This window comes from Thamnophis elegans, chromosome 13, assembly GCF_009769535.1.
Source record: "Thamnophis elegans isolate rThaEle1 chromosome 13, rThaEle1.pri, whole genome shotgun sequence".
In the NCBI taxonomy this organism is placed as follows: domain Eukaryota; kingdom Metazoa; phylum Chordata; class Lepidosauria; order Squamata; family Colubridae; genus Thamnophis; species Thamnophis elegans.
In genome coordinates, this window is record NC_045553.1 from 27,543,552 (window position 1) to 27,571,347 (window position 27,796).

General features: G+C 44.1%; 1 protein-coding gene across 1 annotated transcript; it reads left to right on the plus strand.

The window, feature by feature from the left end:
* The first annotated feature begins 875 nt into the window (after positions 1 to 875).
* On the plus strand, positions 876 to 26,995 carry R3HCC1 (R3H domain and coiled-coil containing 1). The gene is made up of 8 exons (XM_032228738.1): positions 876 to 946; positions 4,505 to 4,634; positions 6,258 to 6,395; positions 9,475 to 10,801; positions 14,415 to 14,587; positions 21,074 to 21,144; positions 23,154 to 23,249; positions 25,938 to 26,995. Exons 2-8 carry the CDS (start codon positions 4,564 to 4,566, stop codon positions 26,105 to 26,107), a joined length of 2,046 nt encoding a protein of 681 aa, XP_032084629.1. The 5' UTR covers positions 876 to 946; positions 4,505 to 4,563; the 3' UTR covers positions 26,108 to 26,995.
* The last annotated feature ends 801 nt before the right edge of the window (positions 26,996 to 27,796 follow it).

The window sequence follows — 27,796 nt, forward strand, 5'->3', positions numbered from 1 at the left end:
TAAAGCTGTATACAAGTCTAAGTGCTATTGCAATTGACTCAGCCTTCTATCTGGGAAGCGGTATGTAAGTCTAAGGGATATCGCAAAAGAAATGCTATTGCGATAGATGATAGATGATAGATAGATAGATAGATAGATAGATAGATAGATAGATAGATAGATAGATTGATTGATTTGTGGTGGCACAATGGCTAGTGTGCAATACTGCAGGCTACTTCTGCTGCCTGCCAGCTGCCTGCAGTTTGACAGTTCAAATCACACCAGACTCAAGGTTGACTCAGCCTTTCGTCCTTCCGAGGTGGATAAAATAAAGACGCAAATTGTTGGGGACAAGAGGCTGACTTAGATATGGCTGCAAAGCACGTAAAGCGGTATATAAGTTGAAGTGTTATTTCAATTGACTCAGCCTTCCCTCTCTCCCAGGCGGGTAAAATGAGGACCCAGATTGTTTGGGGGAGTGGGGCAATATGACTTACAATAGCACTTAAGACTTACGCAATATGTATATCTTAAGAGCTATTGCTATTTGCAACCTTCTCAGCCGGCTTCCGACAAGCAAAGTCGGGGGTGGGGGGTGGGAGCCGGATCCGCTTAAGGATCTCAGGCTTCACTTAACAACGGGAGGGAGTCCATTCCCCACCGCGCCCAAAATGGTCATAGAATGGGGCCAACATTTACGCTGCCTCGCTTTAAGAACTGACATTTTGGGCTCCGTTGCACCGGTAGGTCGAGGACTCGTGTTCGAATCCAGGCACCGGAGGGGGAAGCGGCAGTTTTTTCCCCCTCCCTTCGCCGGAGTGGAGGCGCGGCTGCCACCGAGCGCAGCACCCAATCCGAGGCGGCGGCACTCACGTGGACCGAGGATGGGCGCGGGAGGGAGGCGGGGAGGAGCCGAAGCTATCCGCTTGCCGGGGAAGAGGACGGACTGCTCCAGCCGGGCCTCGCGGTACGTGCAGGGTCCCCTCCGGGGGGGCACTGAGGGACGGGGGGGGGGGCTTTCCCCCCAGCGCGGCCCCGGCTCAACTCTCCGAATCCCCGGCTGGATGGCCTGGCTTTGGCGGGGGAAGAAGAAGCCCCGCAAGAGGCTTCGGGGGGGAGGGGGGGGGTCCGTTGGTTTCCCCGGCCAACGGTGCGCTCCCTGCGGAGCGCACGGATGTTGGAGATGCTGCGCGCGATGCCCGGGTGGGCGCAGGTGGGCGCAGGTGGGCAGAGGCTGGCAGGGGGGACGGGGGGGCCTCCAACGAGGCGGGGGGAGATTCAAGCCAGCCTCCTACCCCTTCGGCTTTGTGACAAGGGCATCCACTGGCACCTGGGGGGTGGGGGAATCGGCTGGCAGAGGCTGCTTCGTCTTATCGGTCCTTTGGAGAGAACTGGTGCAAGCTGGTTGCAGATGCGCGGTGGCTTTGTATGCCCCCCTCCCTTCCCCCCCCCCCAAAAAAATCCCCAGGCTGCCGCTTTGTCTTTTAGGTTGGCAATCAAGGGCCAGGAGACGATTTGGGAATAGTAGAATATTGCTCAAGGTGGCCAAGGGTCTGTTTTGTTAAATAAATAAATAAAACAAGCACATTTTTAAAAAAAGCACACAAACAAACACAGAACCCAGCTGCCTTTAAAGCAACCACAATCACATTGCACCTGTTTGTATCCCTCAGGGATTTAAAAAAAGAAAGAAAAAGAAACAAGGGAAAAGAAAATTTTGTAATTTGTATTTTTTTTGGTTGAAACTCCCCAGAATCACCGAGAGTGGATGAGCGGGTGGGTGGATGGATGGATGGATGGATGGATGGATGGATAGATAGATATAATGTAGAAATAGATAGATGGATGGATAGCTAGATAGGTAGGTAGGTAGGTAGGTAGGTAGGTAGGTAGGTAGGTAGGTAGATAGATAGATAGATAGATAGATAGATAGATAGATAGATAGATAGATAGATAGATAGATAGATAGATAGATAGATAGATAGATAGATAGATGATAGATAGATAGATGTAATGTAGAAATGGATGGATGGATAGATAGATATAGATAGATAAATATAATGTAAAAATAGATAGATTGATGGATGGATAGGTAGGTAGGTAGGTAGGTAGATAGATAGATAGATAGATAGATAGATAGATAGATAGATAGATAGATTTAATGTATAAATAGATGGATTAATGGATGGATGGATAGATAGATAAATATGTAGAAATAGATAGATTGATAAATGGATGAATGGATGGATAGATAGATAGATAGATAGACATATAAAAATATAATGTAGAAATAGATAGATTGATGGATGGATAGATAGATATAATGTAGAAATAGATGGATGAATGGATGGATGGATAGATACTCAAAAATAATAAATGGAGATACATAGAATCAAGTGGTGGGTTTCTAATTTTTTTTACTACCAGTTTGCTCATGTGCAGGCACGCCCAACACTTCTTCGCATGCGCAGAAGCGTCCGGGGCGGGTGGGCGGAGCCTCCTCTCGCCGCCACTACCAGTTCAGGCACAACCCACCTCTGATAGAAGCCTTTGAATTCTCACAAATAAATAAATACTGGGTGATATATATAGAAAACTTTAAATTCTCGTAAATAAATAAAACAAACAATAGTGGGAGATATATAGAAGCCTTTAAATTCAAATACATTCATACATACGGACACCTATTCCAAACTTTCCCCAAACAATTTGCAATATTTTGCATTTCTATTTAGCAGATATTATCTGCAACCTGTGCATTCATTTTCTTAGCTATGCCAACCTTTAGAATGCAGTCCCTCTATATTTGCATCTATTTAGTTAGCCCTCAATCCGCAACCATTCAATTGGCAAACATTTGAAGTCGGGCACTGGGCGTTGCAAAGAGTGACTTACATTCTCACTCACTTACAACTGTTGCCACATCCCCATTATCACGGGATCAGTTGACAATCAGCATGGATTTAAACGATGGCAATGTCTTCCCAGCTAACTTCTGACAAGCAAAGTTGATGGGGGGACAGGGGGGATGGACTGAGTTCCTTAAAGAACATGTGATTCACTTAACAACCGCAATGGTTTGCTTAGCATCCATGGCAAAAGAAAAATGACGTAAAATCAGGCAGGACAATTGCCTGAATGAAAATTCTGGTCCCTATTATGGTTGTATGTCAAGTACCTATATATTCTATAACAAGAATCTTCAACCTTGGCAGCTTTAAGCCTGGAGGACTTCAACTCCCAGAATTCCCCAGCCAGCTTGCTGGGGAATTCTGGGAGTTGAAGTCCTCCAGGCTTAAAGTTGCCAAGGTTGGAGACCCCTGTTCTTTATTAAATGTTTTTATTATACATTTTCCTATATAATACATCACAGCTTCAATTTTACGACAGTCCTACTCTTTCCGTCTCTTTCCTTCTCCTTCCCTCTCTTCTCTTCTCCCCTCCGCTTCCCTCTCCTTCCCTCTTTCCTTCTCCTCTCTCCTCTTCTCCACTTCCCTCTCCTTCCCTTTCTCCTACTGCTCAACTCCCATCCACTTCCCTCTTTCCTTCCCTCTTCTTCGGCCTCCTTTCTTCTCCTCTTCCCTGAGTCTTTCTCCCCTCCACGTCCCTCTCTCCCTTCATCTCTCCACTTCTCTTTCCTACCATCTTTTTCTTTTCATTATTGTATATAAATTTTCATTTCCCAACAAAGCACAGTATATTTTCCAGATATCGTCTCTTTCAAATATAACTAAATATTTTCTTGAAATTACATTAGAAGAAAACAAACTTAATATCCACATGAACAGTGTGTTGATAGCAGTAATAATCATAATTATAGTAACACATTGATAATATTTATTCTTCATATCAATAACTTTTCATTATTTAATTAATCATTCTCTTAACCTTTTAATGTCTATCTGTTGCTTCTATTATCTCACTATTGATAGACACATACGGTCGTCTTTCCGTTTCAAATCTACCATATTTCTCTTTTTTCCCCTCAAAAAAGAGATTGAAAATCTGAATACACCAAATACAGCATTTTTTGCCTCCCGAAACCCTGCCCCCCTCACAAAAATTGACGTGCACAGTCTTTAGGAGGCTTTCAGAGTGCTCCTGAGGGCTGGGGAGGGCAGAAATGTGCAAAAAACAGGTCTTTTTTGCTCAATTTTGCCCCCCTAGCCCCTAAGAGCACTCTACAAGCCTCCTAAAGGCTATGCACACACACACCTTTTTTTTGACGAAAAACAGGCCATTTTTGGGAGGTCTGCAGAGTGCAAAACTTTTTTTAAAAAATTTGCCTCTTTAAAAACTTGGTGCGTCTTATACTCGGTGTGTCTTATGCTCTGAAAAATATGGTACTTAGTACTTGACTGTTGTTGTATAACAAATCTAGCAGTGATAGCAGTAATAATCATAACATATTGATAATATAGGCATATTAAAAATATAAGCGGTAGCACAAGTTTATTCTTATGAATGGAACAGATCTTTTTGGCCTGGTCTAATTATCTGCCCAATTTTGTTGCCCTCTTAACAGGCTACCACCCCACTGTCACCCTGGCGCTGCGTTGTCTGGACGGCGTGTTCCTTTCTCCTATGGAGAATGACTTTGTGGACAAAATCATGGAGGAACTGGACCACTTCCTGCTACAGAACCAGCTGGAAAAGTAAGATGCTTCTGTTCTGACCAAGGCCTCCCCAAACCATGATGCCTTGTCCCGACAAAAAACCCTTTTATTAATTGACTGTGAATTCTGCTCATTCACATCCAGCAAAGTCTTTCAAGGGAGGATTTACAGCCACAAACCTTATCTGGCTTGGAGAGCTGCCAGGCCGACATCTGCAAAACTTGGCAAGGAGTCTCGGAGAGTCACGAACCAATGAAGCAAACTAACTGTCTCCTGCAAACTCCCCTTTTGCTCCTCTTTTATTTCCTCTGGGAGGGGCCATTCATCATCCACCTGTGGCCTTACTCCCAAGTCAACCCCTGTCTTTTAGCTGTTCCCTTTGTCTGGCAGCTCTGCACATATGCACACTGGGAAAAAGCTCCAGCTGTTCTTCTGCCCCAGTGATCTCTGACTCTGAAGGCAGCTGATAATTGTCAGACGGCCCTGGCCCCATCTCTACCTCCGACACAGAGCCCTCATCAGAGCCTTCCCCAGAATCCAGGACTGGTCCATGTTCCTCCCCAACCTCCTCACTGTCTGAGTCTGTCACCAGCTCCTCTGGCAGGTCACAACAGCTTCTCTCTCGTTGCCCCAACCCAACGTGAATCTTGGTCTTCCTGTCTGGATGGCTGCAGAGCATTTTCCGGTAGAAAAGCTCATTTAAAAAGGGATTGAACTGTTAAGATCCATGAAATTTACCTCTGCTTTTCTTTAAGAGATTTTTTTTAAAGCAAGGCTATGCATGATATGTTCCTCTTCTACCAAACTTGGGTTTCGCTTCTGATTCGCATGCCTTTTATTTATTTATTTTTAAAAATCTTACTTTTATTTATTTGTATCCCACCTTTATTATTTTTACACAAGGCAGCAGGCATATCCAGCTCACCTTTCTCTTCTTTTCCACACAACAACCCTGTGAAGTGGGTTGGGCTGAGAGAGAGAGTGACTGGCCCAAAGTCACCCAGCTTTGGATTTCATGGCTAAGGCAGGACAAACTCACGGTCTCCCGCTTTCTAGCCTGGTGCATTAACCACTAGACCAAACTGGGTCTCTTTCTCTCTTCTTGTAGCTGCTAATTTGTCCCTTTCTTAAATAAGAAAGCCAGTGTATTGAAGACATTTCTGCGGTCATGTGGCCAGCTGTTAGCTTCCCACCAAAGTGGCACCTATTTATCTACTCACATTTGCATGCTTTTCTAAAGTGGTGCGGTGACCTATAGGTGGCACTCTTACCTCACAATCAGGAGGCTGTGAGTTTGATCCTAGGTAGAGGCAGATATTTCTTTCTCTGGGCGCAATGAGATCTTATCTGTTGAACAAAACTCTGTATTGGCGACAGGAGGGGCATCTGGCCAGTAAACACTCATCTGCATTCCGTTGCCCAGACTTCACCCCACAAGGGATTATGGGGTGGTTAAAAGAAGATGATTTGCACGCTTTCCGAACTGCTAGGTTGGCAGGAGCTGGAGCAAGGATTGGAACTCACCCTGTCTCGTGGCGCTCAGGTCTCCAACCTGGGCTACTGGCTTTCCAGCTGACAAGCCCAGCATCTTAACTGTTGAGTCACTGATGCTGCCCTTTCTCGAGGGCAACTGATTTTATTCGGTGTCTTCCTTCCTTGCAGAGTCCTCTTGTTTCCTCCTCTATCTAGTCGCCTGAGATACTTGATCCACCGAACCGTTGATGACGTTGAGCTCCTGAGCAGCTTTTCTGTTGGAGAAGGATGGAGGAGGAGGACAGTGGTCTGCCATGCAGCCGTCAGGTGGGAGGCTCCCGTTTTTTAATGGCTGACTTTCAGCGCTAAGAACCGAATAAGAGGTTTACATGAATAAATAAAATGTAATTGTTTTTAAAAGTAAATTAAATGTATTTATAATAACAGGGTTGGAAGGGACCTTGGAGGTCTTCTAGTCCAACCCCCTGCTTAGGCAGGAAACCTTTCACCACTCCAGACAAATCGTTGTCTAATCTCTTCTTTAAAAACTCCAGTGTTGGAGCATTCATAACTTCTGGAGGCAAGTTGTTCCATTGATTAATTGTTCTAACTGTCAGCAAATTTCTCCTTAGTTTTAAATTGCTTCTCTCCTTGATTAGTTTCCACCCATTGCTTCTTGGCCTGCCTTCGGGTGCTTTGGAGAATAGCTTGACTCTGTCTTCTTTATGGCAGCCTCTGAGATATCAGAATACTGCTATCATGTCTCCCCTAGTCCTTCTTTTCATCAGACTAGACATACCCAATTCCTGCAACTGTTCATATGTTTTAGCCTCCAGTTCCCTAATCATCTTTGTTGCTCTTTTCTACACTCTTTCTAGAGTCTCCACATCTTTTTTACATCGTGGCGACCAAAACTGGATGCAGTATTCCAAGTGTGGCTTTACCAAGGCCTTATAAAGTGGTATTAACACTTCACGTGATCTTGATTCTATCCCTCTGTTTATACAATCTAGAACTGTGTTGGCTTTTTTGGCAGCTGCTGCACAAGGCTGCCTCCTATTTAAATGGTTGTCCACTAGTCCAATCAAATGTAATGGTTATTTGACAATAACGATATATTACCCAATGTACACTCAATTCACATGATCTTGAGTCTATCCCTCTGTTTATGCAGCCTAGAACTGTATTAAATTAAATGAACAAGAGATTAAGATTTAATTTTAAAAACAATAAATCAAAAATAAATTAAATGAATTACATTAAATGAACAAGTGATTACGATTTAATTTTAAAAACGAATTAAATAAAAAATGAATTCAATGTATTAAATTAAATGAATAAGATTAAGATTTTTTCTCTTTAAAATTTTATTTTATTATATATAATATAAAATAAAAAAAAGAAAATAAGAAAATAAGAAATTAAGGGCGGGAAAGGGAACGGGAAAAGGGGGTGTGGAATACAAGGAGGAAGAGAAAAAGAAAGAAAAGAGGGCATTAACTTTCAACTTCCAATTTTTTGGGCTGGAGGGTGTTTATTTTGTATTGAGCTTTTTTGATTAAGAGATTAAGATTTGCTCAAGAGCCCATAACCGGCAGAATGAACTTAATTTACATTTTTTCAAGCAAGATCTTTCAAAAAGAGGATCTGAAACATTCTATTCCCCAGAGTTTAATGTTTCAGAGCAATTTGCCATATTCTTTGCATTCAAAATGTTAAAGGTGTGTCAGTTTTTTCGCAAGTGAGGAATCCTTAAGGTAAAGGTAAAGGTCCCCCTCGCACATATGTGCTAGTTGTTCCCGACTCTAGGGGGCAGTGCTCATCTCTGTTTCAAAGCGGAAGAGCCAGCGCTGTCTGAAGACATCTCCGTGGTCACGTGGCCGGCATAACTAAATGCCAAAGGCTCACGGAACGCTGTTATCTTCCCACTAAAGGTGGTTCCTGTTTTTCTACTTGCATTTTTACATGCTTTGAATTGCTAGGTTGGCAGAAGCTGGGACAAGTAACGGGAGCTCACTCTGTTACGTGGCGCTAGGGATTCGAACCACTGAACTGTCGACCTTTCAATCGACAAGCTCAGTATCTTGGCCACTGAGCCACCATGTCCCTAGAGAGGAATTCTTAAATTTCCCCAAATGAGGCAGCATAGAAGCCATTTTGTTTTAGAGTTTCTATAGAATCATAGAATAATGGGGCTAGAAGGGACCTTGGAGGTCTTCTTGCCCAACCCCCTGCCCAAGAGAGGAGACCTGGGTATTTCATAACCGATCATCCTTTTCTCCCTTTTGCTTGTTTACGATTAGGGACAAGCAAAGATCTTATTCTACTTTTACATATCCAATGTGAATTACATTGAGAAAAAAGCAGTAATCTGCAGTCACTGGCCATTTTTCTATGAGACTCTGGAAGGATTATGGCCCATGTCGCCACTATACAGCTAGCAGATGCCACTGGATTCTTTCATAAAGACAGACTCTTGATTTTGTCTTGGTTTTTTGTTACTGTTTCTGTAAAAGTTTTTTATTTTCCAATTTTAAAATACATACATTCCATCTTTCCTTAAGCAGTGTGTCGTCTGGGCATAGATATTTCTGTGCAACATTCTTCCGTAAATTATAATACATTATACAGTTAAACTTTATAAATCTCTTCATTTCTGTCTTAACATGTCTTCTAGGATATCTTCTAATATATGTACAATAATCACTCATCGTTCCTATCACCCATCTCTTCCCACTTATAACTGCATGACTGTAATTTTGTTGCTTGTATCCTTACGATTTATATTGATATTGATTCTCCTTATCGCTTATTTGTACCCTATGCCTATCAATAAGTGTTATACCTTATGATTCTTGATGAATGTATCTTGTCTTTTTATGTACACTGAGAGATATGCACCAAAGACAAATTCCTTGTGTCTCCAATCACACTTGACCAATAAAATATTCTCTTCTGTTCTATTCTATTCTATTCTATTCTAGTTATAATAACATTGATTATACTTATTTTCATCATACTCATGTTAACAATTATCATTTTATACTTATCTCTGTCTTAATACATTTTCTATTCTTCTTTTTATCTTCTTCTCTTATTTCCAAATTCCTTTTTTGTTCTCTAGCCATTGCTAAAACACCTCCCATATCATATAATAATCAAATTGCTCTTTCTCCTTAATTGTCAGTGTTAGTCTATTCATTTCTGCACATTCTAATATTTTCCTAATCACCTTCTCTTCAGTAGGAATCTCCACTTTTCCAATATTGTGCAAATACATATACATTAATTATTCATATATTAGCCGTCATGGTTTTGTAGTCAAAATTGGATGCATTTGGTCTTGGAGTTCTAAAGCATTGACCTGTCTATTTATTGGTGTTTCGGATTCTTCTCTTGGATTTAGGTTGCCGGATGAACCAGATTGCCCCAATGGTGTTGTTGAAGCTTCTCACTTCAACCACCCTCCCCAGGCCAGAAGCAGAGGGAGCCGATCCAGAGGAGGTCCACGGCAGATGGAAGCCTTGGCCGGCAGTTCCCAAGCCCGAAGAGGCAATGGCCGGCCTAGAAGGCAGCCCCCCAAAAAGCCAGACAGAGCTCTCTACGTCCCTAGGGCCATGCGGAAGAAGCTGGAGGACACGGGACAAGGTAGCTCCATGGAAGCATTTGAGAGTGGATTGCATTGTATGAGCAGCAACAAGGAAGAATGTCAAACATCTGGCAGTGAAAGGATTCCAGATGGACGCAGGTTATCCAGCAAGACGGAATATGAAAACACAAAGTCCCAACCCCCACCCAAGCAAAGACATTCAGATGTGGAGTCTGCCAATCAAAGTGGCAGAGGGGCTCTGGGCTGCCCAGATGTCTCTTTTTGGAAGGACGCACCGAGGGCATCTTACCTGGAAAAGCGAGAGAACGTGAAGGTGGCCACATCAGTATCCAAAAGTAGTCCGAACCTATCTGAAATAGGTACGCAATGTAAAGATGGCAGAAATATTTTTGTCCCAGAAAGCGGTGGGAACTCAGGTCTCCCAGAAGAACTGATGGAGACTTTTGTTGACGCTCTTTCAAAACTAAGTGGACACTCAACTTCGCCTGAGGGCCAGAAGATCAAAGGTCCAAATGTCCAGAATTTGAGCACAAAGCCGTTCTTTCTTGAAGGTTTGGATAAAAGTGGCCAGGATTCCATTCTGTTAGGAAGCGATACATTCCTTCCTGGAAACAGGGAGACAAGTGCTTCAGATGCTTTTCTGTTGAAATCTACTCAGGACTTACCCCTCTTTGGAAATGACCAAAGGACATGTCTATGTGCCGACGGAGGAGAGGAGTGCAAACTTCTCCCAGAACTGGGAATGAGAACTGTAGAGTCCTCCAAGGACCACAGTGAGTTGCCGGCGGAAACCCAGCTTCAAGATTGCACCGTTGCACTTCTGTTGGAGTCTGGGCAAGCCCAGCCACCTGGACTTCTGAAGGAAGACTTCCTGAGATGGGACAGTTGCAAAACCCCATCTCGGCTCAATCCTCAAGCTGAACCCTACTTGCACCCCTCCGTCCCCAATCCCAACAAAGCCAAGCTACAGTTTGAAAGCCAGAAGAAAGAGCCGGTAGGCCTGGAGGGGCATCAGTGGCCGGGGGTCGAGCTGTCTGCTGGGGATAGGAGCACGGGTGTCTCTTCAGCAGAAGGGAAGAGCAGCGTATTTGAAGATGATTGTGGGACAGAACTCTTGCAAGAGGTAAGAGCATGGTGTCATTATTTGTTTCCACGAGACCTGGTTTTATTTCATGTAATAATTTTATAAGGGGACGCAGTGGCTCAGTGGCTAAGACGCTGAGCTTGTCGATTGGAAAAGTCAGCAGTTTGGCAGTTCAAATCCCTAGAACCGCATAACAGAGTGAGCTTCTGTTACTTCTTCCAGCTTCTGCCAACCTAGCAGTTCGAAAGCACGTAAAAATGCAAGTAGAAAAATAGGGACCACCTTTGGTGGGAAGGTAACAGCATTCCCTGCGCCTTCAGCATTGAGTCATGCTGGCCACATGACCACGGAGACGTCTTCGGACAGCGCTGGCTTTTGGGCTTTGAAATGGAGATGAGCACTGCCTTCTATAGTTGGGAACGACTTTTATTTGATTTACAGGGAGTCCTTGAGATACGGCCACAATTGAGCCCCCAGTCTGCCAGGCTTAAAATTGCTTTGCTGGCTGGGGAATTCTGGGAGCTGAAGTCCGCCAGGCTTAAAGTTGCCAAGGTTGGAGATTCCTGATCTAGACCAAGCCATGTGCGATCCACACCAATCACCCTGCAGAAGGAGAAGCATGAATTGGGCAGTTGTCTCAATTTAAGAAATAAAAAAAATAACTCTGAAACCCAAGTTTCTTCTTTACAGGGAGTCCTCGATTTAACCTCAGTTCATTTAGTGACCATTCAAAGTTGCAATGGCAACCGAAAAAAAGAGGCCGATGACCGCTTTTCACCCTTGCGACTGTTGGGCCATCCCCATGGTCATGTGATCAAAATTCAGATGCTTGGCAACTGACTCGTATTTATGACGGTTGGAACGTCCCGGGGTCATGTTTTTGTGACCTTCGACAAGCAAAGTCAATGGGGAAGCCAGATTCACTTAACAACCTTGTTACTAGGTTGTTCTGGGAGTTGAAGTCCACAAGTCTTAAAGTTGCCAAGTTTGGGAACCACTGGTCTATTGAATACACCAGGTTCACGGGAAGTGTTCTGACCCAGCTCCCCAAAGACAACAAACTCTCTGACATGAACTCAAAAGATTCCGTTATTAGGAATGCCAACAGCCCTGGGCAAAAGATTTCTCTCTCAATGCAGGCTAACAAGTCTGTCTGGCAGGAAGATGAATAGTTGTCTGCCACATCTATTCATCTCTGCCCCCTGCCTTTTAACCCTAGAGATGGGGCCTTGCTAGTAGCGGTGGCTCTTCTGTCCCAAGGACCGGCTCATAGATTTCCACTGCTCTCCTCTCCTCTGCCTTCTGTGCACCTGTGCGTCAGGCCCAGGATCCAGCTTTTCCTCCTTTTCCTCATCAGCCACCTCCAGACCTGGGGGCTGTTGATTCTCTATCTGAGGGCTGACAGAGGCCCAGGCTCTGCCTCTCTCTCTCTCTCTATCTGACAGCTCCATTGCCTGTTCTCCCACTGAGCTCTCAGGTTGCCTTGATACTGACCTTGACTCCCACGCCGCCGCCTCCTCTAATTTGGCTGCTGGAGCCAACAGGCCACAACAAAAGTGAAATCCATGCTATTTTGTAAAGTACCTTTCTGATTTTAGCACACTATTTTCTGTCCTTCTCAAGGGGAGTTTTGTTCCACAATAAGCATTGTTTGCACCTATGTTATTTCCTGGCGGAAAAATATATATCAGGTCTTGGGTTAGCATGAACAGCCAACCTGCTGTTTCTCAGTGTGGGCGGAAGGGCGGAAATATATATATATATCAGGTCTTGGGTTAGCATGAATAGCCAACCTGCTGTTTCTCAGTGTGCTGTCTGTCCATCACTTGGCAGAGATTATTCCCACACTGATCCTTTCTTTGGGAAGTGAAAAGTAGTACAAAATACTTAATACACAAACAAGATTCTGTCTTTCTTGATTTGATTCCATTTTTTTTAATCCACTGCAATTGAACAGCATTTTATTGTTAATGAATAATTATTCTCCTGGGGGGTTCAATCCGCGTAAAAAATAATATTTAAAGATATTGAAAGTCTTTTAAGTGCAGGGAAAGCAGAACTATCTTAAGGAGTATCGTTGTTCTTTTAAATATTTTAAATAGAACCGAATTGTTTATTGGCCAAATGTGATTGGACACACAAGGAATTTGTCTCGGGTACATAAGCTCTCAGTGTACAGTAGTGGCCCAAATTTTGGAAAACCTTTTGGGAAAAGTGTATTTCTAAAACTAGCTAATAACACCACTTTTTTTTAGTAGTAGTACCATAAAATTATACACAAATCAAAAGATAATTTAATCAATAATGTAATGCAATAACTCTTATGAAGGATTTGTTATTAGAATAGCAATTATAAAGAAGAAATGATATATACAAAAATTATCACTGTAGAAAAAACAAGAGATACAAAAATTATCACCGTGTCAGTTAATATTTAGTTGGGTAACCTTTAACATGAATTATGATCTTAAAACGTCTTCCCATGGAGTGAACCAAGTCTTTTAGTTCTCCAACCAAGATTGAATGATTGCTTCTATTAACTGGGTTTTATTGCTGGGTCGTTTCTGACTAACAAGTTTCTTTAGTCAGTTCCATAGATTTTCATTTGGGTTAGGTAAAGGTTCTCCTTGCACATAGGTGCTAGCCGTTCCCGACTCTTGGGGGAGGTGCTCATCTCTGTTTCAAAGCGGAAGAACCAGCGCTGTCTGAAGATATCTCTGTGGTCATGTGGCCGGCATGACTAAATGCCGAAGGCGCATGGAACGCTGTTCCCTTCCCACCAAGGTGGTCCCTATTTTTCTACTTGCATTTTTACATGCTTTTAAACTGCTAGGTTGGCAGAAGCTGGGAGAAGTAATGGGAGCTCACTCCGTTACGTGGCGCTAGGGATTCTGTCGAACTGCCAACCTTTCTGATCGACAAGCTCAGCATCTTAGCCACTGAGCCATCGCGTCCCTTTTCAATTGGGTTAAGGTCTGGGCTATTCCCAGGCCATTCCAGCAGTGGAATATGATTATCTTGGAACTCCTCCCCCAAAAGTGGTGTTATTAACCATCAAACCTCAAAAATACACTTTTCCCAAAAGGTTTCCACAATCTTGGCCACTATTGTACATACAATCAACAAAGTGATAAATCATGATCGTAATCATAAAGTACAATCATCATAAAACATAAGATGCAACACTCCATGTTAGTCATAGGATATACATAAGCAATCTACAGAAATCATAACAGGATACTAAAAAGAAGCAACTGACATAAATCATAAGGTACAAAAAACAACGTTATACATTCTGTGTATTTTCTTGTTTAAAGTTTTTACATTTTCAACAATGTTACAGAGGCTTTTATCGAAATTGCTGGTCCACTTTTACGCCTCCAAAACTATTTCTGGGCTTTTATTCTTTTTATGGGATTGGAGAATTGCTCTGTGAATGCTAAATAGCAGGAATTTATTAGTCAGTAGATGGCCATATGAATTATAATTATAGAGATTGAATTCCAACATGGTATTTCAGCTGTTGCTTAAAATGTTTAAAAACACATCCAGAATGACGACTGCCTAGTTTTGCTGATTGTGGCTTGTGTTGATTCTTACTGTGTAGAAGTGAAGATGTAAAGGTGGGGGTTTTTTTGCTCTTTTTTTCCAGATCACGAATTATTTGACCATAAAAGACATAAGCATCGAGAAGATTCAGTTTGATTATTCCAGTTATGGGGAGGCACAGATCAACGAAGGAGATTTTGGCCATGTGCTAGAGATCTATGATTTTTCCCCATTGCTAAAAACAGAACATCTTATGGAGGCCTTTGCAGATTTCCAGTAAGTGGTGGTTTTTCCTGTTCTGGACCGTCCTGAAAGCAGAACATCATTTCTGCAGGGGAAATGTGTTGTAACTTTACAGAGACGTGAATGTAAAATTGTAGGACTCAGAAATCCATCATAGCAGGTGTCCAAAATGTCTGTCTGCCTCTGCAGAGTTTATTTGGCTTTTATACAGTTTCAACAAGCAAAGCAAGAGCATAGGTAGCAACCACATCGTTACTGGCTTATTCTCCTTGGCAATCTCTAAAACCATCCCAGCCAGGGTAGAATCTCACATAACCCAACAGTTCCTGGTAGTGCCTGATTCTACTAATTAGGTGAGCTCATAGATAGTTGAGGTAATTGGTTACTAAGGCGCATGGCAGTTTGTTGCTCATGCCTGTACGTAACCTTTGTATAACCTCTATATAAAATATAGAGAATCTGTGGAGTCTTAGTTATCCAAATCAAGGATCTCAAACAGTGGTGGGTTTCAAAAATTTTTAGGTAGGTGTGGCCTGCTTTGTGGGAGTGGCTTGCTGGCCATGTGACTGAGTGGGAGTGGCTTGGAAGTCATGTGACAGGATGGGCATGGCCAACTTGTAAAATGTGGTGAAACTCACTTAACAACGCTCTTGCTTAGCATCCAAAATGTTGGCTCAGAAACCCTGGCATTTGGAGCACTCAAGTCTTAAAGCTGTTAAGTTACAAGACCCTTGCACTCCTAAACTTTAGGAAAAAAACCTCCAGGGGTGTTCAAACTTGACAGCTTTAAGGCTTTAAGGTTTAGATAGGACTCTTAGAGGCGGGTGGGGTGATTGGTGAGCCAGCCAATCAGTGAGCAGTGGGCAGGGCAAGCATGGTCCGGATGGGCGGAGAGAGGGAGCTGGAACCGGTTCTAAACAGCACAGTAGATTTGTGGAACCTCTTCTATAGAAGAGGTTAGAACTGGTAGGAACCCACCCCTGGTTTCTACCCTTGGAAACTTTAAGACTTGTGGACTTCAACTCCCAGAATTCCTTAGCTAGCAAACCACAACTGGTGATTTCCATTTCAATCTCTTAAGTGTTTTAAGAGCACTCCAATGGCCTTCCTTGACTTAGCTCAAAAGCCTGACCAATATATCCCAAGAAGATTAGGAAGAAAATAACAGTTAAACTGAGTTTGCTTCAGTGGTGAAATTCAAAATTTTTCCCTACCGGTTCTGTGGGCGTGGTTTGGTGCGTGGATCATGTGACTGGGTGGGCATGGCCAAGTTTTAAAAAAAAAACTTTTTAAAGCATTTTTTAACTACCGGTTTTACTATAGGTAGTAAAAAATGCTTTAAAAAATTTAAAAACAGTTCAGACGATCACAGGGCATAGCTGATTGTCACAGCTGATCGTTGGAACCTTTTAAAAACTTTTAAAAAACATTTTTTTAACTGCTGGTTCAGGCAAACTGCCCAGAACTGGTAGCATTTCACCCCTGGTTTGCTTCTTGTAGCTAGAACTAAAACCCCATTTTTACAAGGTTAGACATTCTTGTTTCTTCCTAACAGCCCTGCTTGAATGGAGGTCTAAGCATTCAAACAGCCTCCCTTAATCGTCCTTACCGCATTATGCAATGACGGATTTGCAAAGTTAATTATGCAGCTTATGCAGTCTTTTCTTTGATGGCGTTGGGGGAAAAATGGAGATTAAATAGAATACATTCTTCAGGACACCTACTGTTCATCCCTTGATTAGGGCAATGCCTCTATGAGCTGACAGATAATTGGAGGCCAAACCAAAGAGTTGGGTATGTGGCAGGCATAATATTTTCCCCTAATTAATACACATGAAGGGTAGGCTGGTGAGATCTTGCAGGGAAATGCAGCACTGAGAAAAAAAAGGGGGGAAAAAAATCATAAGCTTTATTTTCCTCCAGCAATACTTGAACAAGGATGACCTGACCATTCATCCATGCCTTGCTAGAATCCTTAGGAAAGATAATTTATTATGTTAGTTGATTGGTTTCACTTGATTGCTGTAAGGCTGTCCAGAGCAGCGGCCATCAACTGGTGGTAACCAACATAGACTTGATGCTAACAGAAGGCACCACAATGAAGCTCTGGACCAAACCAGTTTAATTTTGTAGAAATAGCATATTTTCTATTGATTTGTTTGCTTTTGGATGTAAATGGATTGTACATTGGGTAATATATCGCTATTGTCAAATAACCATTACATTTGATTGGACTAGTGGAAAACCATTTAATAGGAGGCAGCCGTGTGCAGCAGCTGCCAAAAAAGCCAACACAGTTCTAGGCTGCATCAACAGAGGGATAGAATCAAGATCACGTGAAGTGTTAATACCACTTTATAAGGCCTTGGTAAGGCCACACTTAGAATACTGCATTCAGTTTTGGTCGCCACAATGTAGAAAAGATGTGGAGACTCTAGAAAGAGTGCAGAGAAGAACAACAAGGTTGATTAAGGGACTGGAGACTAAAACATATGAGGAATGGTTGCAGGAACTGGGTATGTCTAGTTTAATGAAAAGAAGGACTAGGGAAGACATGATAGCAGTGTTCCAATATCTCAGAGGTTGCCACAAAGAAGAGGGAGTCAAACTATTCTCCAAGGCACCTGAGGGTAGAACAAGAAGCAACAGATGGTAACTAATCAGGGAGAGAAGCAACTTAGAACTGAGGAGAAATTTCCTGACAGTTAGAACAATTAAATCAGTGGAACAGAAGTTGCCTCCAGAAGTTATGAATGCCCCAACATTGGAAGTCTTTAAGAAGATGTTGCATAACCATTTGTCTGAGATGGTATAGGGTTTCCTGCCTAGGCAGGGGGTGGGACTAGAAGACCTCCAAGATCCCTTCCAACTCTGCTATTGTATTGTATTGTTCTCTACTGCAGTGGTCACCACCGGTGGTCCGTGAACCACCGGTGGTCTGCGAAAAAATGGTGGTGGTCTGCAGAAAAATTATTTGCATTTTTTATCTTGCACTAAATCAGGGGTCCTGAAACTACAGCCCCTGGGCTGGATATGTACAGAGAATGCTTGTGTTGCTGCAGAGAGTCTTCCCTTTGGAGTCTTTTTATGAGGGTTGGAGGGGGGCAGAAATTCTGACTTGGCTTCAGTCTCCTGATGGGGGACTTTGGGCGAAGGCTAGAGGGAAGCACCACTGGTGGTGAAGAGCCGGTGGGCCTTGTTCCAGTGGGACTGCATCATGGCCTGGAACTGGGTGACCATCTCAACCCGCTGAGCCTCCAAGCGCAAGTACCTGGCTTTGCACTCCCACAGATCTTCTGTCTGCTTGGAAAGCCTATGCTGCTAGTCCTCATTGAGGTGCTTCTGCTGAGCCTCCTCCTCAGTCGTCAGATCTAATTTGAACTGAGCTGTTTTGCCAACTCTTTCTAATGGTGGCTGCTTAGCTCCAACAACTACTACCTGTTGGGGCCCTAAGGAGCCCAGGAGGAGTGGCTGGGAGGGGAGGGGCAAGTAGGGGCTGTGGACATCAACATGAGTGACATTGAGTTGGCTACATCCCCAGTCACATGACCACCTAGCCATGCCCACCCAGCCAGTCATTAGGCAGATTATATTAGTGGTCCATGGGATTTAAAATTATGAATGTAGTGGTCCCTGAGGTCCAAAAGGTTGGGGACCGCTGGTCCAGAGTAACTTTGGGTGAAATGGGTGGCTATACAAAATTAATAAACAAATACATACATTTCACTCCAGATTTTTTTTTCTGAGCGCTGAAGGCACCTTCTACAGTGGGGTTCCACCACAAAACTGTGCTCGACTAAACCGCGTCCGACCAAAACCTCGTAGCTGACGTCATCAACAGGGCGACAACAGCGCGGAGACAGAAGCACGCTGTAAACCCTAAACCTAAAATTAACCCCTAAACCTAAACCTAACCCCCCCTAAACCTAATCCTAATCCTAAACCTAATCCTAAACCTAACCCTTAACCTAACCCTAACCCTTAACCTAACCCTAAACCTAATCCTAACCCTTAACCTAACCCTAACCCTAACCCTTAACCTAACCCTAAACCTAACCCTAACCCTTAACCTAACCCTAAAGCTAACCCTAAACTTAACCCTTACCTTAAGTTGAATCGGCTTGCTTTCAAAGCCCTATTTAAAGTGCCCTTCTTTCTCCACGCTGGCTGTTGTTGCCCTGTTGATGACTTCAGCAACGCGGTTTAATCGGGCGCGGCTTAGTCGAGCGCGGTTTTGACGGGTCACGCTACAGTGGTCTTTCCTTCTCTTATTTCCTAAAACACTGTAGGGAGATTGGATTGAGGAAGATTGACTGGTCCAAAGTCAGCAAAAGAGTTCCATGGTCCATTTGATGACTTGAATCTGATTCTCCGCCAAATCCAATAATAGCCATAGCATTTTGACATATACCGCTTCACAGTGCTTTACAGCCCTCTACTAAACAGTTTATAGTGTCAGCATCTTCCCCCAACAATCTGTCTCTTCATTTTACCGATCTCGGAAGGATGGAAGGCTGAGTCAACCTTGAGTCAGTGAGGATCGAACTGCTGGCAGTGGGCAGAGTTAGCCTGCATTATTGCATTCTAACCACTGCACTACCACGGCTGTAATCTAACCATCCAAGGGATGGTTTTTGTTAGATTCGGTGCCCTTCCAGCACCAGTTAGTAAGGGAAGATACAGAGACTTCTCTTCAACAGAGAAGTCTTCCACATGTGGTGTGGATGGACAGAATTGTTGGAACATGTTATGCTCATGTTATGCATGCAAGATATTATTGTTTTCACGTTTTCTTCAATACCCTTGTTGGGAGTATACTCCTAGTGTTGGGTAGGCAATATATATCTTTATACAACAACAAATGGTGGTTGTTGCTTTAAATGAGTGGATCTATTTATCAGGTGTAATTAACTTTACTATAAGAAGGAGTCAAGAGAGCTCACTCTCTCTCTGCTGGTCCTATGCTTGATGACTTGATGACTGGAATGTGAACTGCGACTGTAAGCTATTGTTTGTTCTTTGAATTGTGTTTGGACTAATATCTACTATCTACTATCACTGCTTGTGAAGCAATTATCAGTAGTAAAGCTACTTGTTTTACTAGCAGTGTCTGAAACTCTATTCGGGTGTTTCTACTAGCAACATGCTTTCTCTCTAGCTGTACATTCCGCTGCACTACCTTCTGTCTCCCACCGGAGATACCCCTAACAACCCTGGTCATTTTGGTTTGTTTTATCATAAAATGCTATTATTATCTCAATCTTGACTCCATCCTCTGTCTACAGTCAAGTACTGCTCAGTAGTCTGCTTTAGTTTAGAGCAGGGGTGTCAAATTGACGGCCCGCGGGCCTGATGGTCACGCACAGGCCACGCCCATCCCAGCTCCGTGAAGGGGGAAAGCATCACGAAACATCACGTGATGGCATTGTGATGCGGCGTGTTTGACACCTGTGGTCTAGAGCTTTGCTTCTAACCCTGCCTGCCAGATATTTTAGATATTCTAAAATATGAGCCGTGGTGGCGCAGTGGTTAGAGTGCAGTACTGCAGGCTACTTCTGCTGCCTGCCAGCTGCCTTCAGTTTGGCAATTCGAATCTCACCAGGCTCAAGGTTGACTCAGCCTTCCATCCTTCGGAGGTGGGTAAAATGAGGACCCAGATTGTTGGGGGACAAGAGGCTGACTCTCTAAACCACTTAAAGAGGGCTGTAAAAGCACTTAGACTTCTATACTGCTAGTGCTATTCTATATATATCCCCTTCTTTTGTACTTTGTTTTTAAAATTAACTGTGATTTCTGTATTCTCATGTTGGCCTATGACCAAATAAAGAAGAACCTAACCATATGTTTCCCAACCTTGGCAACTTTCAGTTGTGTGGACTTCAACTCCCCAAATTCCCATCAGTGGACAAGCTGGCTCTGGAATTCTGGGATTTGAAGTCCACATGCCAGGAAATGAACAAGGCTGGAAATATTAGTCTAGCCACATCACCAGATGCATCACGCCTGCTGAAGTTGTACCAAGACAGCCTTCGCAAGTGGGACCCATGCCACCCCATTTTGAAACCTCCATATCAGTGGTGGCATTCAGCCGGTTTTGACTGGTTCATTCGAAACTGGTAGTGACGACCTGCGGGTGAGGGTGGACCCCCACCTGCCCCGACTCTATGCCATCCTATTTAGCCATGGTTTGCAAGCAACACGCACGAGCAAAGTGCATGCGTTGGAGGCCGTGCACATGCGCGGAAGGTGTGTGTGTGGGTAAAATGTGCACCCGCGTTCATATTTTCGGTGTGCAGAAACTGGTGGTAAAATATGAGAAACCCACCTCTGCCCCATATCGCTGAGTTCAGTGCTACTCTCTGCTTGCGAGCAACCCAGCGCCTCCCGTTCTGCTTACTGGGCAGGAATACAGAAAACGCTTGGAGGGAGATGAAAGCGTTGGATCTGCTTTTGCATGAAATTTTACTCCGATGAAACTATGACACTTAAAGAATTGTAACGCTGATCTGTCTCTTTCAGAGAGAGTGGATTTAAGTTGCAGTGGGTTGATGACACTCATGCCCTCGGGATCTTTTCCAGTTTGGCAGCAGGTAATTCTGTCTGTCTGTCTGTCTGTCTGTCTGTCTGTCTGTGTGTACATGCACATGTCTTTCCCTGTAGTGCGCAAACTAAAAGCCTGACGTTGCTTCCTATTTAATGGGTTTGAACATTGGGCACTATCTAATAAAATGAAATTCAAAGGTGAAAAGAGTAAGGTTCTACATTTAGGCAAGAAAAACAAAATGCACAGGTACAGTGTAGGTGGTACCTTGCTTAATAGTAGTAACTGTGAGAGGGATCTCGGAGTCTTAGTGGACAACCATTTAAATAGGAGCCAGCCATGTGCAGCACCTGCCAAAAAAGCCAACACAGTTCTAGGCTACATAAACAGAGGGATAGAATCAAGATCACATGAAGTGTTAATCCCACTTTATAATGCCTTGATAAGGCCATACTTAGAACACGGCATTCAGTTTTGGTCGCCACGATGTAGAAAAGATGTGGAGACTCTAGAAAGAGTGCAGAGAAGAGCAGCAAAAATGATTAGGGGACTGGAGACTAAAACATATGAAGAACGGTTGCAGGAACTGGGTAGGTCTAGTTTAATGAAAAGAAGGACTAGGGGAGACATGATAGCAGTCTTCCAATATCTCAGGGGTTGCCACAAAGAAGAGGGAGTCAAACTATTTTCTGAGGGTAGAACAAGAAGCAATGGGTGGAAACTAATCAAGGAGAGAAGCAACTTAGAACTCAGGAGAAATTTCCTGACAGTTAGAACAATAAATCAATGGAACAGAAGTTGCCTCCAGAAGTTGTGAATGCCCCAACACTGGAAGTCTTTAAGAAGATGTTGGATAGCCATTTGTCTGAGATGGTGTAGGGTTTCCTGCCTAGGCAAGGGGTTGGACTAGAAGACCTCCAAGGTCCCTTCCAACTCTGCTATTGTATTGTATTGTATTGTATTCGGTGTTGATGTGTTATCCTCCCATCTCCCCCTGCAAATTGGGTTGTAAGAACTACTTAAACCATCATACACATTAAGTGTGTTGGTAAGGCCATACGTGGAGTACTATGTCCAGTTCTGGCAACTGTGATATAAAAAAGATGTCAATACTTGGAACAGGGGCGTCAAACTCAAGGTCCGTGGGCCACATCTGGGCCATAGGGTGCTTAGATCTGGCCCGCAGGGCCACTCTGGAAACAACAGACCTAGGCTGCGAGATCTGTTTTTGCTGTCAGAGGGCTGCAGGAGACTGTTGCAGCTGAAAATGGAGCCTGCTTCATTTTTGCTGGGCCCAGGAGGGTCCTGAGCTTCGTTTTCACTGGCAAAGTGCTAGCCAAACAAAGTCCTAGCAAAATTGAACCCCACCTCCAGCTCCACCTGGGGTCACCACAGGTGCCCCTGACACAAGTGACATTGAGCTGGCCACACCCACTCTGGCCATGCTCACATGGCCAGGCCAACCTTCCTCCAGAGGTGGGTTGCTCCTGGTTCGGCCTGGTTCAGACGAACCGGTAGCGGAACTCAGGCCTGGGTTGCAGAACCGGCAGCGACCTAGGTCTGCCATGCCCCCGAACCCGTTCCCACGCTGCCACTGGGCCGCCACCCTTTTGGTTTTTAGTGATTGTGCGTGCGCAGTTCACTGTAAATTGTGCTGCGCCTGCACAAAGAACAATTTACATTGAACAATGCACTCACGCGCAGCATGCATCGGGTGCGCTGGGGGAGGGGCTTGCAAACCTGTAATAAAACTGGCAGCAACCCACCCCTGCCTTCCTCCCAAGGTCAAACACAACCCTCATGCGGCCCTCAGTGAAATTGAGTTTGACACCCTTGGTCTAGAACAGACTTTTCAAACACAAGGCCTGTGGTATCCTGGGTATTCTTGGGCTACTGCAAGTGAATGCCCAGGTTCCTGGGAACAGGGAAAGGCCCTGTACTTTTATCACCCCCAAGACAACCTCTAATAACTCTCTTAAATGAGACCGACCTGGAGCATTGAGCTCAAAAGTATCTACTGTGAATTGGTATCTCGAAGGATTCTCTCTCATTTTTCAGCATCTCAAGCCCTGGAACAGAACTATACCTCTGTCAAAATCCGGCCCCTGATCCATGGAACGAGACAGTCGAAAATCAAGGCGCTTCAGCGACCAAGTAAGATATGTAACTGGTTTGGCATGTCTCCTCCTAAAAGCAGTGGGAGACCTTGTTTGACTTCTGTGCAACTAGAGGTGGCTTTGTGTCACCTTCCTTCTAAATTCTAGCATGGTTTTGCGATGACTTGCCAGCACCAGGGAAGTTCTTGTGGGAGAATAGAATAGAATGGAATGGAGTAAGAACAGGAACAGAACAACAGAACAGAACAATTTTTTATTGGCCAAGTGTGATTAGACACACAGGAAATTCGGTGCATATGCTTTCAGTGTAGATAAAAAAAATTACATTAACCAAGAATCGTAAGATACAATGCTTAAAGATAGTCTTAGGACACTAAATAAGTAATCAAATTGTACTAGAAAACTAAATAAAACAGTATAAACCATAAAGATACAAGCAACAGGTCATAAGTGGTAGAAGATAAGTAATAGGAAGGAAGAGAAGAATAATAGTAATACAGTCTTAGTAAATAGTTTGACAGTGTCGTGGGAATTAGTTGTTCAGCAGAGTGATGGCATTTGGGAAAAAACTATCCTTGTATCTAGTTGTTCTGGTTGTGTCTAGTTGCAGTGCCCTAGAGCAGCGTTTGGTTAGATGGGCCAAAGGAAGGACCAATCTCTCTCTTTTTCCTTTGTTTGGTTTCTGTGTGCAAAGGAGGAAAGCACCTTTTCCACCTGTCATTTCTAGAAGGTAATGATTTAAAAATAATTTTGCTAATAAACTCGTGTCCTGCATTTGAGATGTTGGTCTCTCCGGTAATTTCACAGGTGGCACAGAAACAAAGATGGCTAAGAAACTTCTGAACAGGCTAACGATTTTTCTGGCTGTCTCACATCTAGAATATTTGGAAAGTAGCTAGGTCTTGTTTAGTTTAGGGAAACAGTTAAGTTGGGATTTGTTGAGAGTATCAATGGTAATAATAGTGAGTGATGCGGTGGCCTAGAGGGGGAGATCTTGCCTCACAATCAGGAGGCTGTGAGTTCAATCCTAGGTAGAGGCAGATATTTCTCTGGGCACAATGAGAATTTATCTGCTGAATAAAACTCCGTATTGGTGACAGGAAGGGCATCTGGCCAGTAAACTTTGCTAGCTTCATTCAGTTGACCAGACTTCACCCCTCAAAGGATTATGGGGGTCATTAAAAGAAGATGATGATCGATTATCATAATAGGGTAAAACCGCTTCAGAAAGGCTACTTACTTTTAGCATCCCGGGAAGCAGTCTTCACTGCTTAAATAAAGGAACTGTGTGTGAAAGTTTAAAATGTCATGGCCCTTCCTTTTGAAACTGATGTCTGGAAGAACGGCTGTAGTTTAATATCAAGATTTGAAGAACTTTTTTGATATATATTTGTTGATAAATATAACAACGAGAAGATGTTGTAAGAAAATAGATTAACAGAGTTGGAAGGGACCTGATAGGTCATCTAGTCCAACTCCCTGCCCCAAGCAGGAGACCCTACAACATCATTTCTGACAGATGTCAGTCCAGTCTCTTCTTGAAAGCCTCCTGTGATGAAGCTCCCACAACTTCCAAAGGAAGCTGATATGATAAGGTTTTAGGTTTAGGTTTTATTCAACTTGTATGCCGCCCTATCCCGAAGGGACTCAGGGCGGCTAACAAAACCGGAAGGGAAGGGAACAATACAAAAGGAAGAACAAAGACAGGACAGCAATACAGAACCAGTTTAAAAGGTCTCAACAGACACACCAATTAGAGTGGGGATGGGACTCAGCAGCCCCAGGCCTGCCGGAACAGCCAGGTCTTGATGGCTTTATGGAAAGCCTGAAGGGTAGATCGTTCCAGAGGGCCGGAGCAGCCACAGAGAAGGCCCTCCTCCGGGTGGTCGACAATCGGCATTGGCTGGCAGATGGAATTCGGAGGAGGCCTAGTCTGTGGGATCTAATAGGTCTTTGGGAGGTAATTGGCAGGAGGCGGTCTCTCAAGTACCCAGGTCCGATACCATGTAGGGCTTTATAAGTGACGACTAGCACCTTGAAGCGTATCCGGAGACCAATAGGCAGCCAGTGCAGCTCGCAGAGGATAGGTGTAATGTGGGTGTACCGAGATGCACCCACAATCGCTCGCGCGGCTGCATTCTGGACAAGCTGAAGTCTCCGAACACTCTTCAAGGGCTGCCCCATGTAGAGCGCACTATAAACTACGACTTGTTGGCAGTGTGATTGGTGACCAAACAAGAATCAAATTTGAATCTCGTTCTAATTTGGTCGGTTACGACTGAATTGAAACAAGCCATAGTTCATTGCATTAATGGTATAGTGGTAAACTGTAGTTTACTGAAAGCGTTATGATTAATTTGCTTAGAACCAAATGGAGGGAAATATATGAACCCAAAGTTCACTCAGCTTGTTCATGTAGCTCAGTGGTTCCCAAACTTGGCAATTCAAGACTTGTGGACTTCAACTCCCAGCATTCTCCAGCCAGCTCTGAATTCTGGGAGTTGAAGTCCACAAGTCTTAAAGTTGCCAAGTTTGGGAACCACTGATGTAGCTGGAAGTGACGATATAATTATAAAGTCCTCTACGTTTAGATTAGATTGATCTACGTGATGAAATAAAATGATTTAGGGCTTTAGGCCAGGCTTACTAAAGCGGCTCCTCCAATTCTTTTCCAATTCTTCTATTCCTTCTCTGCCATCTTTCTCTCTTTCCCCCCCCTTCCCAGAGCTCCTTCAGCTGGCTAAAGAAAGACCCCAGACAGATACAGCAGTAGCCCGACGACTAGTAACCAGAGCCTTAGGATTACAGCGCAAATACCAGCAGAATTCGGCTGCCAAGGATTGGATTCGGCAACCACCAACCTGCCAGATTAAAAACCAGAGTGGTTTGAAGTGACTTGGGGTGGCATTAAAAAATGTATACAACCGTGTGATGACGGCAGGTCTCATCTGTTCTTTTTTTTTTTTTTTTGATTGTGTTGGTGTTATTGTTGTTGTTGTTTGAAGTAGAGCTAGGCCGGTGGGGAATAATCACAACTTTATGTGGTTGTGTTAGAACTGGAAAATTCCCACGCTGGATGGGAAGTAATCCGTGGGAATTGACGAATGGGACGGAGGCTGATCCCGGAAGGCCCACAAGAGGGCGCTGTAGCCTAAGAAGAGAGAGTTCGCCCGCCAACTCAAAGGATTGACAGAAACACCTTGATTGAACACCCTTGTTGGCATGGAAGCGATAGGGCCGATTAGTTTCCAAAAACCTGTTTTTAAAACCGCTCTGCAAAGTTGGCTGGAAAAATCCAGCATCTCATTGCGTCAAGAGACAGAATTAAAATTCTTTCAACTGGCATCAAACGTTCTCCTGTCCTCCTCGTGCCTTTTGTCTGTCCTCCCCAAACCCGCCGTCCCTTTCAACGCTCGGGTAACTCTCAGGTACAAGCTGGAGACAGGGAAATTCTTTGGCCGGGAAGAACATACGTAGCTTTTGATCAATTGGTCGAATCAATCGCTCGGGTTTCATAACCCACCGAAGAAGCCAGTGGATGCCTTGCCCAGTGTCAGCTTCCAAATACATTGAGAAACGGACACGTTGGATTCTTACGGATTCGGTTTTGGATTCCCAAGAGATCATTCAGAGTAAGCAGGGTTGGGATGCAGCTCCTTCACGCGGAGGTCCTTTTTCCCAGGGACTTGGGACGGTTCCTGCAGCTCCCGCTTGACTTCAGGAGGATGGCCGAAAGTTCTAGAAGTGGGCACATTAGCTTCTCGGTGCCCTCTGAAAGCAAGTTCTTGGGACTGAAAGTGCTGCACAGTCCTAGGCCCTTGATGCTTCAACCTCTGGCACGCCTGCCCAACGTGGCACACGGAGCCCTTTCACCTGGCACGCATGGCATTGGCCGTTCCTATTCTGGGTTTCGGTGAGCGCATGCAAGTGTACCAATCAGCTGATCTTTGTGTGTGCAGCAGTGCCGGAAACCAGATGAGCTGGTCTTCCATTTTCTGGCATGAGCATGCGTGCGGGCCAGCTGATCAGCAGAAGTAGGTTTTGCGGGGGGCGCATGCCCCCTGGGCAACTCCTTTTCCCTGATTGTGGCCAGACACGTTCGCGTGCTCAGTTTTTAAGCACTTGGTGCTGCGTGCATGCGTGCTCCCTTTTTAGCATTCATTGCCAGAAAAGGTTTCACTATCACTGCCCCAGGTGGTAGGAAAAGCAACAGAAAAAAAGGGAGGACTGAAATGTAGTTAGTGCCCTCTAGCCATTTCCCTCCTGTAAACTATGCACGGCTTATATCAGGGGTATCAAACTTGATTTCATTGAGGGCTGCATCAGGTTGTGTTTGATCTCGAAGTGTAGTGTGTGTGTGTGTGTGTTCAAGGTGTATGCAGTCAGTCCAACATCACTCCTGTGATGTTGAAGTGCTGGCAGGACTTTCCTCAGACCCTCCCTCCTCATTATAACCTACCTTCCTTCCTTTTCTTCTTTTTCCTTCCTCTTCATTCACCTTTCTTCTTCCTTCCCCTCTTTCCTTGTCTTTCCTTCCTTGTCCTCTTCCCATCTTTTTCTTTGTCTTTCCTCTTTCCCTTTCTC

Coding starts and splice junctions, on each gene's coding strand:
- R3HCC1 (XM_032228738.1), top strand. CDS start 4,564: ATGGAGAATGACTTTGTGGACAAAATCATGGAGGAACTGGACCACTTC. Junction 21,145..23,153: donor CTTTTCCAGTTTGGCAGCAG/GTAATTCTGTCT, acceptor CTCATTTTTCAG/CATCTCAAGCCCTGGAACAG. Junction 23,250..25,937: donor CAAGGCGCTTCAGCGACCAA/GTAAGATATGTA, acceptor CCCCCTTCCCAG/AGCTCCTTCAGCTGGCTAAA.